The following is a 10,967-nucleotide window of genomic DNA, read 5'->3' as shown; positions in this document are numbered from 1 at the left end:
ACTGCCACAGGATGTAGTTCAGGTCAAAACATTGAATGTTCTCAAGGAACTAGACATAGTTGTTAGGGCTAAAGGAATCAAATGGAATGGGAGAAAGCAGGAAAAGAGTCCTGTGTTGGATGATCAGCCATAATCCTTTTGAATGGTGTAGTATTGAAGGGGCCGAATGGTCTGTTTCTGCTCCTATTATCTATGTGTCTGTGGTTCCCAGAATGTCAAAGCTGATGATATTATTACATCGTCTTAGTCTTCCCTTAGTTTGGAGTCATAAGGTCCCCTTAGATGTGAGTTTAATAAAAGCGATGGAGTTTCAGTGTACAATCAACACTGCACTTCGGAGTTTTTGCTCAATGCCTGCTGTTGTTCAACTTGTTCTCATCCTTGTTACAAACCTCAAGTCCAAATGGTGAACATTGGCCCCTCTTTTGTACAACAGGATTTCTGTTGTGTAACTAATCACTGCATTGAAGAGTTGCGATGGATGAAGCTGCAGCTTACAGTCCCAGCACAATTACAGGGAAAGGTTTATTCATTTTCATTAATGCACTCTGATGTGCACAGTAAGGTTAGAGGTGAAGTGTGAAATAAAAAGGTCTATTCACCATTATTGTTTATTGAGGGAAGTGAATCCTTTACCACGCTTATTAACTGCTTTATCAAAGTAATGATGTTGGAAGATTGAGGCTGGACAATTTTTAGCTGACAGAAGGAAAACAACCCAAAACGTGCAGGAAAAGGATTTGTGAGAGAGCAGGAGGTTAAACCTCAGGAGGTCAGACCTTGCTGGGACTCTTGACACAATAGTAGCTTTGCTCATGTACAATAAAACAGCAAGAAAGGAAAGGCCTGCACATGCTTAAACTCTGAACCTGAAACGAAAACTGGGGGGGGAGCATTCAACACATCAGCCACCGCCTGTGGAGAGAACCAGATAGGTTCCTGTTTCCAAGGAAGGCCTTTCCTCTCACTGCTTCATGGGAAGGCTTCCTGCCTGGAATCTCTGTTCTCTCCATTGATGCTGACTGGCTGCCCAAGTGCTTTGAATGTTTTCAGGACCCCACAAACAGATTGTGATTTTAACCACCGCTGTTGGCTGTGGGTGAGATCAGTGCATCTCTTTTTAGTCTAACAAGTAGGAATTGCAAGTGTTAGGTAGTTCAAAACAATAAGATGTTATTTTGCACACGGTCACGTTTCTCCTTTGTTCATAGGATATGGCCATCTCAGGCCATTTATTTAATTATCCAGAGGGCAGTGGTGATTTAATCACTTTGCTGTGGGTCTGGAGTTACAAGGAGGTCAGGGTAGGTTCAGGTGGATCATTGTTCCTTTCCTGCCATAGGATTTGAGCTGGGAACATCCCCCCCAGTGTTCGGGATTACTAGTCCCGAGAGGGACTGAGTATAGAAGCAAAGAGGTTCTTCTGCAGCTGTACAGAGTCCTGGTGAGACCACACCTGGAGTATTGTGTGCAGTTCTGGTCTCCAAATTTGAGGAAAGACATTCTGGCTATTGAGGGAGTGCAGCGTAGGTTCACTAGGTCAATTCCTGGAATGGTGGGACTACCTTACGCTGAAAGACTGGAGCGACTGGGCTTGTATACCCTTGAGTTTAGAAGACTGAGAGGGGATCTAATTGAGACATATAAGATTATTAAAGGATTGGACACTCTGGAGGCAGGAAACATGTTTCCGCTGATGGGTGAGTGCCGAACCAGAGGACACAGCTTAAAAATACGGGGTAGACCATTTAGGACAGAGATGAGGAGAAACTTCTTCACCCAGAGAGTGGTGGCTGTGTGGAATGCTCTGCCCCAGAGGGCAGTGGAGGCCCAGTCTCTGGATTCATTTAAGAAAGAGTTGGATAGAGCTCTCAAGGATAGTGGAATCAAGGGTTCTGGAGAGAAGGCAGGAACAGGATACTGATTAAGAATGATCAGCCATGATCACATTGAATAGTGGTGCAGGCTCGAAGGGCAGAATGGCCTACTCCTGCACCTATTGTCTATTGCAAGTCACCACGTTTAAAAATAAAACATTTTTCTAAAGCACCAAGGTGACCTTTAGTACTAATCTGTGACTAACTGAAGGAGAAACAACACAAATATTTCCACGTATCAGTTGTGTACAAGAAGAAAACCAGTTGCTGCTGTTCTGGAATTTTTACAACTTAAACCCAGCACACTGGCCACGTTTTACTGGGGGAAAATAAGCTGTCCTTGCTTCCTCTTAACAGATACTTTACTAGACTATGATCAGATTATAACTGCTTAGTGATTGACCACTTATTTCACATCCAAGGACAGATAATCGACAATGTGCATTATTTATAGGAAAAAGAAACATCTCAATCTGAAGATCTGACCTTGCATGTAATCCAATGTAATTAAAATGTTTCAAGTGTTAGAGACTCGGAGGCAACATGGTCTTATAGCACCATCTTGTGGTGCCATTGCAGCTAAAGTGAAAGAAGATGCTCTTTTACAATGTGCAGTATAGAACATAGAACAGTACAGCACAGAACAGGCCCTTCAGCCCACGATGTTGTGCCGACCATTGATCCTCATGCAAGGTAAACTTAATGTACGAACCCTCAAATTTCTGTGACCATATGCATGTCCAGCAGTCTCTCAAATATCCCCAATGACCTCGCTTCCACAACTGCTGCTGGTAACGCATTCAACGCTCTCACCTCTGTGTAAAGAACCTGCCTCTGACATCCCCTCTATACTTTCCACCAAACAGCTTAAAACTATGACCCTGTTATGTATAGGGTGGGCTGACTTTCCACTCCTGTTCTGCCTACTTACATGTCAGGGAGAAGGTGTCTATGGTATGGGACACTTGAACCAACCTGGTTGGTAGCCTAGTCCTTGGTAGAGATTCATCCAGTAGCCCAGAGAGATTTTTCTGTCAGCTTCAAAAATAAAAGGTCATTTTTGGTGGTCTTGGCCCTGCTCTCAGCCTCCATTGAATCTTGCTGATTCAATGCCTCCACTCCTGGTCTCTTCGCCAGACCCTGCTTCTCTTACTCCGATATTGTTAGTTATGTATTCAACTGTCTGGCCCCTATCTCCTAGAGTTCCCTCCCCAAACCAGGACACCTGTCCACACTCGTGCAGATTAAAACCTGTCTTTTTGGCTGAAGGTTTCCTAACCTGCTCTAATCCCTATCTTTTTAACTCTGTGTCACTTCTTGTCCAGTTGTGCTCCAGAAAAGTGCCTTGGGACATTTTACTAGGTTAATGAAGTAATTAAAATGCAAGTAGTTGTTTTTCTGTACTGAACCAATCCTGATATTTAAGGACAGCGTGAGAAATTTGATCTGTTTTGAGGGCCGACGAGGATTTGTAAGGGGCACGTCATGTCTTACAAACCTAATTGAATTTTTGAGGAAATAACTAGAACAGTAGACAGGGGAATGTAGATGGATGTAGCATATAAATGCATCCAGAAGCCACATAAAAAGTTAGACATAAAAGGCTATTAAGTGAAATAGAGGTTCATGCAAACTATTAATCTTGTTAGGTGGTAGAAGATGGAAAATTTGAAGGAAGTGAATTGTGGTTTTCTGAAAGGATCCAGACTAGGGCCTTCAGTATTCACTTCATTTGTGTTTAGCGTCATGACTGGTTGTACATTAGGCAGCGTATGAAGTTGTGGGGGCATTGTTTCATTAAATGGGATGTTAAACTTGTGGCAAATGGATTATGCACATATGTGTGAGTTCATCTCTTCTGGATCAGAAAAGAATACTTTGCAAAAATAGTGAAAAGCAAGGAGCAGTAGATGTTTAAGGAGGTTATAGGTCAATCTACATGGATCAATCAAATCACCATAGTCTAACCAGATGATAGGTTTGCTCTCTCGTTACAGAGAGCCGACTGGTGCTGGTTTAACCTGAGGGTCACCACATCTCAAGCAAGGGGAGAGGTTGAGAAGGATAGTCCTCATGGTCACCTCAGCCACTGTGGGAATTGAACCCATACTTTCCCATACCATCCAGCCAACTGAGCTAAACTGACCCCCATACATGAAAGTAGCAGTCAAGCAGGTTAATGGAATGTTAGGCTTTAAAATCAGAAAGCTGCAAAATAAAGGAGAGGGTGTTGTGCAGGGGCTTTGGAAAGCCCTGGTTAGACCAGATCTGGAATGTTGTAAACTCTCAGGGTTGGTCTACTTTAGAAGTGCTGACAGGGTTTGGAAGGTGTGCAGTGCAGAATGTTACTGAGAGTCCAGGATACCAGACAGAAATACCAGACAGTATTCCTCACATTATAGAAGGTTAACAGGTGGTTTGGTTGACAATTTTAGGCTTTTTAAAGGAATATATAGGGTAAACGAAGAGAAATATTTCCCACTGATGGGGGACTTTAGGACAAGGGAACAAAGCCGAAACATTTATAGAATCCCTGCAACATGGAAACAGCCCATTCGGCCCATCCTGAAGAGCATCCTACCTCAACTCACCCCCCCCCCCCTAACCTATAGCCAATCTACCTAGTTTGCACATCCCTAGACACTATGGACAATTTAGTATGGCCAATCCATGTAGCCTGGACACTGAGGGAAATCAGTGCGCCTGGAGGCAACCCACAAAACACAGGGAGAATGTGCAAACTCCACACAGATGTGCACAGTGGGCTAGAATCGAACCTAGGTCCTTGGCGCTGTAAGGCAGCAGTGCTAACCACTGTGCAACTGTGCTGCCCTAACTTCAAGCTAACCAGGTTTGGTGATACTTTGTGAAGAAACAGTGGGACCTTTTCCAACAGAAGTCGGTGGCTGCTGTCTGTTAATTAATCATTTGAAGTTTGAGACCAGGTGACAATTTTGTTTATGGCCAGGAGTATAAAAGGACATTGGGCCATGGTAGCGTTAAAACAGGGATCAGCAATTTTCACATTGAATGACGGAGCTGGCTCCAGGGACTGAGTTGGTTTACTGCTATGTTCTCAGGTTCTGGATGTTTCAATACTCAAATGTTTGCTGGAATCATTCCCAAATAGTACCCCACAAGTTACACTTGGAAAGAAGAGTTCAAATTTGAAGTCCCAGAAGATGTCTATGTCCAACATGTTCCTTTTATGGAATCATTGAATGATTGCACCAGCGAAGGAGGCCACTCAGCCTGTTAAGTCCTCTGCTGGTTCTGTGCAAAGGTCATTCTGCCAGGCCCACTCCCCTATCCTTTCCCCGGAATCTTGCACGATTCCTCTTCAGATGAGAATCCAATTCCCTTTGGAAAGCCACGATTGAATCTTCCTCCACTACACTTCTGGGCAGGGTATTCTGGATCTTAGAAATTCCCTGCTTACGAAGTTAATCTGCAGAATTAGCAATGTCTTTGTGATGACCAACTCTGGTATCTTTCAGAGAGTGTTGCTTGTCTCTGTATAAAGCAGCTTGACGATGGGTATATCACTCACTTGAGGAGGCTGAGGTCCAGGGGCAGAGATCAGAGAAGCCTAAAAGAAACTACCCATAACTACTTGAAAGCACTTCCCTTATTTTATAAATTTCTGTAAAGGAAGAGGCAAAGTGTCAGTCAGCACTTCCAGTGAATGCGATGATCCTCACTGTCCTGCCTCTGCACGTCTCTCTGACAGTGGGCTGTTCACTTCCAAACTGGATCAATTTGTGTTCACAGTCATTATTGCACTGAGCCTGTGTTTCAGAGCACCGCGGACTCCTAACCAAAAAAAATAGAGTTTTGTGTTAAATTAATTATTACCTGAAATTCTTTTTCTAAACCAGAATGACTTTCTGGATGGAATCTGAGCTGATTCACAAACTGATTTAATTTAAAGAACATTTTAAATCCATCTGTAATGAAATGTTCTCCCAGACATTTTGTTTTAGTTACTCAGCAGCTTTCGTTTGATAACGCAGTTTGTATTTGTTTTATTTTCTTTGGCCCCTTTTTTTTTCAAGTGCACGGACGTTAGGTCTGGGTGGATGGGGGTCATGTGGAGTCTGAGCCTGTGGAAGAGTATTGTTGCAGCTAGACTTAACCCTGACCTCCTCAGGCTTACCCTCGGTCTGTAACGTTGATGGTGAGTGTGGTCTTAACCATTTGAGTCATTAATAGGAGCAAGGTTTTCAATGTTGTCTACTTTTCTGTCACTTTTCAGGGTAAAGAAGAGTTTGAGAAAACGCAGAAGGAGTTGTTAGAGAAGGAGAATATCATACGGCAAGGGAAAGCTCAGCTGGAGCAGCTGCAGGTGAGATGGCCCGTGAGATTTGGTAATGACATGCTTTGCAGGTTGTGAAGATGTTCAAGCCTCTACAGATATTGAGAACAGCATTCCATACAGCCCTCTGGGTTGGGCTGTCTGCACGGTGAAACCAGGAGAGGGCTGGGAGTTCGGGACCCTCCAACCAGACTGAAGCAGGTTTTAAAATCCTGACTCCTTAGCCCTTGCTCCATCACAGTCGGATTGTGGTATCAAATGACATTTGTTCTGCAATTAGTTCCAGAGCTGGTCTTTGAAACCTTGGGATGATGTCAATCTCAAAGGGAGCACCTGAAGTAACTAGGCATTCCCCTCCAGATTAAGAATCAGGCCATGGCCCTGTTTTTTCAAAAAAAAAATTTTGAGGAGAGAAAATATCTGAGTGAATTAGTTTTCCTTATTGGAATCAGATATGGTACTGATGTGGCAGTATTGGTTGGACCTTTGGAGTTAGAAATTAGTTATTATTTTCATTTGGGTTTACAAAAAACAAATTAACCAGATTGGTCCGGAAAAGCAATGATGTAAAGCTTCTTGTCTTTAACTTATGCTCCAGTGGAATGGGTGCTGTGGGGGGCTGTGTGGAGGGCAAGCGGGTCGTGTGGTGGGGGAGGGGCCATGCAGAGTGTCAGAGGGCCGTGTAGTGAGTGAGGGTGCTGTGCGGAGGGCAGGGGGTTGTGCAGTGGGTGAGGGGGCTGCGGCAGGCGAGGGGCTGCGCCGTGGGTGAGGGGTCGTGCAGTGGGTGAGGGCCCTACAGTGGCCCTGCCCTCACCCACTGCAGAGTCCTCTGGCCTGGGTGATGGTGCAGATGGCATCGTTGCAACAGTTGGTCAAATCTTCCTGGAAAAAGGAGGGACAAAGTGTCCCGGTTCTGATTGGTGTGGAGTGAATTTCATTGCTTTGTCTCCTGAATTTACATATCTTCATGAGAGTAGTTCGGGATTGTCATGCTTGAAGAGTGGGAACCTGGAAAAGGTTATGACTTAGCCGGGCCTGTGGTCTGTTACCCCATGTGCGAGCTGCTGCTTCCCTTAGCTCAGTAATGTTTCACAAAGTCTCAGGGCGGCTGCCCTGAATGTGTGCCCCTGGTACAGGGCCTTGTCCATTGGGACTGCATATCCTGAGATCCCAGTGATTTTCCTATCCTTTAAGTGGTGAAAGTATGAGTGTGATTTCTTGAGAACTGTTCCTTTGTGGATTGTGTTTTCAGACAGACTGACACTGAGTTGCCTGTAGTTCTCTGACCGTTAGAGGTGAAACGTGGTGTTGGGCCAGCAATGGTTGGAGGTCAACAGTTCTTGATCCTATCTGCAAATTCTCAATTTCCTGTGAGAAATGCCTTTTCAAGGTAGCGTGAGTCTAAGGAAGGATTGCTGACCTTTGCTTATTTGACCTCTGCAGGTGAAACAATTTGAGCGTCTTGAGCAGGAAGTAACGAGACCCATTGAGAACGACCTCTCAAACTGGACCCCGACGCACCAGTATGGACAGGTTAAGAGTAAGCTGAGCCCCTCAGACAAGCAGCTGCTATTGTTTTACTCGGAACAGTGCGAGTCGAACATTACCACATTAATCAATGCCATCGATGCCTTCTTCACTTCCATTAATACCAATCAACCTCCGAAAATCTTTGTGGCTCACAGCAAGTTTGTCATTCTCAGTGCCCACAAGTTGGTGTTCATCGGGGACACGCTGTCTCGTCAGGCTAAATCGCAAGAGGTTCGCAATAAAGTTACACACTACAGCAACCTCCTCTGTGAGATGCTAAAACATATTGTTATCACAACCAAGACTGCAGCCTTGCAATACCCATCTGGCTCTGCTGCCAAGGAGATGATAGACCGAGTCACTGAACTGTCTCACTGTACACAACAGTTCAAAATGATGCTGGGACAGTTAGCCGCAATGTAAGGATGCAAATAAATCTACATCTTGAGACTGAAAAATTTGACAGCTGTAAATGGACTATTGTAAATATTAACCCATGAGATGACCATACAGGGAAAAGTACTTTTTCTTTTTGGTTAGATTGTGACATTTCTTATTAATCAGCAAGATATTTAAATTCAAAACTATGTAGTAGTTCCTTTTGTTTTTCTTCTCGAAGTTCTTTTCAATGTTGTGTTCTATAATATGAAATGGAAATAATTATTTTCATTGCTGATTTTAGATCGTGGACGTATGGGTTCTATTTTAAAACTTCATTAAAAATGAGTGGAGAATTACTGGACCATTAAAAATAGATGGAGAGCAATTTTCTACTGTGACAATTAACTAAGTCACTTTTTCATTGTCATGGGGCTGTTTTAATTGATGAAACGTCTCTGCTGATTGAAGAGTTCTAATTCTGGATAACGCATCATTAATGATCTGGCAAAGAAAAGTCAAAGAGGATGTGGAGCTAACAGGTGCAGCATGTTGCTAAGTTATCCTACGCGTTTCATTAAATGTTTAAACAAAGTAAACGGTATTAATGTTTTCCAATTGTTTTGGATCATACCTCACTTGGGCACTATGCTTTCCATTGCATTTCAATATTTTCCATTTGTGCAAGCCCACGGCAGAAAATGCAAATGAATTGGTGCCTTGAAATAATTTAAAAGCTTCTGCTGGTGAACAGAGCTAAAGTCATTTGTAGCTTCTATTCACAATGAAATCTCATGGTGTGGGGGAAGCAAAAATAAAACTGACTTTCAATGATATTTTAGTGACCTATTTAAGTTTGTGGTTTTCTTTATATGGAGGTGTATAAAACAATCGTGTTTAACATTTGCTATAATTATATTTGCCAAAATATAGTGTGTTGAACAGACCAAGTTGGGTTTCAGCTGAAACAATGACTGGAAAAGTACAAGAACTTCCATTTGAACCTTTTTAACCAAAGCCTGCCCCAGGGGCCTCAGTCTCGACCTGTGTTGTTGGAGCAGTAATATAACATCAACTCACTTCAGAGCTGACAGCCTTTGATCAGTCAATGACTGGAGACAATAATCTATTACATACAATAGTTAGTATCCCCTTTACATTGCAGAAGAATTGCTGACAGTTGCAGTTATTTGGATATAACCTTCTCAAAGAAGCTTGCTGGAGCTTTAGTTATCCAATCTGCATGTGGCAACACCTTACACTCTCCAGGTTTTGTTTTTATATATAGAAAATTTTATGTATGTTTGAAACTTAAGTCGCTGATATTTGATGTAATTGGAGGGTTATAACCCTGTAAGAAATGTACCTTTGTATATGTCTGCACATTATATGAATATAAGCAACTGTGTTTGACAAATCCTGGTCAAAGACTCTTAATCTCGCTTCTGTGAAAAACTAGAATTCTGTAGCCAGTTTCTCCTCTGAGGATCGTTGGGTGCTCTGACTATGATGTGTGTCATGTACTGACCTGTAAAATATTAGGACTGAACAGAACAATGTAAGATTCTAAAACCTCTGAGCGCAACTGCTCCTCTGCAATAACTACTATGTTTCCAATGCGTGGTGTCTCTCAATACTGTCCAATGGCAGCACAGTTGACACAGCACTGCTTCAGTAAGTTAATCATTAGAAATTATCACCCTTAAATATATATGTTAAAAGTAATCCAAATGATGGGTTAAGAATTGCAATGTAAAAGGGGTTAAAAGTGATCTTGACGTTAATATTCATCATTGGAGCTTTTGCAGTCATGCTAGAAATCCCCCCGATTAGTCTAAAAATTATTTTGTATTCTATCCTTTTATTTTGTTTCTGGTCTTAACATTATGGTGAAAGACTACTGTAAATGTGATGTATTCTTTACAATGCATAATGGTTCATATCTATAAGAATTTTTATTTCTCTTGCACGGTGGTTGGTTTACGGTGGCTGTTGACTTTTGTATTATATTCAACTGGATTTATTTTTAATTATTAAACAGGCTTAAGAACCATGAAAGTGAGTCGCGTGTTTGTGGCCCCAGCAAAGTTGTCCCAAGAGCCAAACTCTATTGTTGTTCGTGTGGGATTACCATTAACTCTGGGATCAGTTTGAATTTTAAGCCTGTGCCATTTTGTGATTGGTGATGCCTCGGGGCAGATTCTGTCCTTTCGCATTGAAGTTGAGATCAACCAAGGCCTAGAATATCAGCTTCCAGATCACAAAGCTGGGAAGGTTCCAGCAAAGGAATGAACTTGCTGTAAGGAAGAACATAGACCCCCAACCAGCTCGCGTAGCAATGGCATTTATACGGCTGCTCCCCTCAGGTTTTGGTCAATGGTGACAAGAGTGATGGTGTTAAATGTCAACAGAAGGTAATTGTATTGGAAGCATGTCACAAGAAAATAGAATGAATTATTTTGAAATGCTGTGAGCCATATGAAGTAGGCCTTGAGCTTCAAGCTGCAAGATTGTGTTATAACTACACGTTCAGATGAAGGGCAGTTGAAGTGAAATCTCACCTGATACTTAATGCCTGGTTAATTAAATAATTTGTAAGGCTAATTAGGGCAATAGATTAAGTCAGGATTTGATTTTTATTAATGAGCCTCGTTTTTAAATACAGGTTTACCACCACACAAGGTGGCTCAGTGGTTAGTATTTCTGCCTCATGGTGGGAGGGACCTGGGTTCGATTTCCCCCCCCCCCCCCACCCCCCCCCCCCCCCCCCGGGCCGTGGAGAGTTCTCCCAGTGTCTGCGTGGGTTTCCTCCAGTTGCTGTGGTTTCCTCTCACAGTCCAAAGATGTGCATTTAGGTGGATTGGCCA

At 42.8% G+C, this 10,967-nt stretch overlaps 1 protein-coding gene across 5 annotated transcripts in view; it reads left to right on the top strand.

Moving 5' to 3' along the window:
- bcar1 (BCAR1 scaffold protein, Cas family member) overlaps positions 1–10,158 on the top strand; it is a 250,812-nt gene extending 240,654 nt beyond the window's left edge. For all 5 annotated transcript variants that reach the window (XM_072547423.1, XM_072547424.1, XM_072547422.1 and 2 more), the window contains exons 6-7: positions 6,133–6,222; positions 7,636–10,158. In XM_072547423.1, coding sequence (XP_072403524.1) covers positions 6,133–6,222; positions 7,636–8,145 — 600 coding nt within the window. In that variant the 3' untranslated portion in view covers positions 8,146–10,158. The remainder of the gene's footprint in view (positions 1–6,132; positions 6,223–7,635) is intronic.
- Positions 10,159–10,967: the final 809 nt, after the last annotated feature.

Source organism: Chiloscyllium punctatum, chromosome 26, assembly GCF_047496795.1.
Source record: "Chiloscyllium punctatum isolate Juve2018m chromosome 26, sChiPun1.3, whole genome shotgun sequence".
Classification (NCBI taxonomy): Eukaryota; Metazoa; Chordata; class Chondrichthyes; order Orectolobiformes; family Hemiscylliidae; genus Chiloscyllium; species Chiloscyllium punctatum.
Note: the sequence above shows the minus strand (reverse complement) of the source record. Positions and strands in the feature narration are given on the sequence as shown.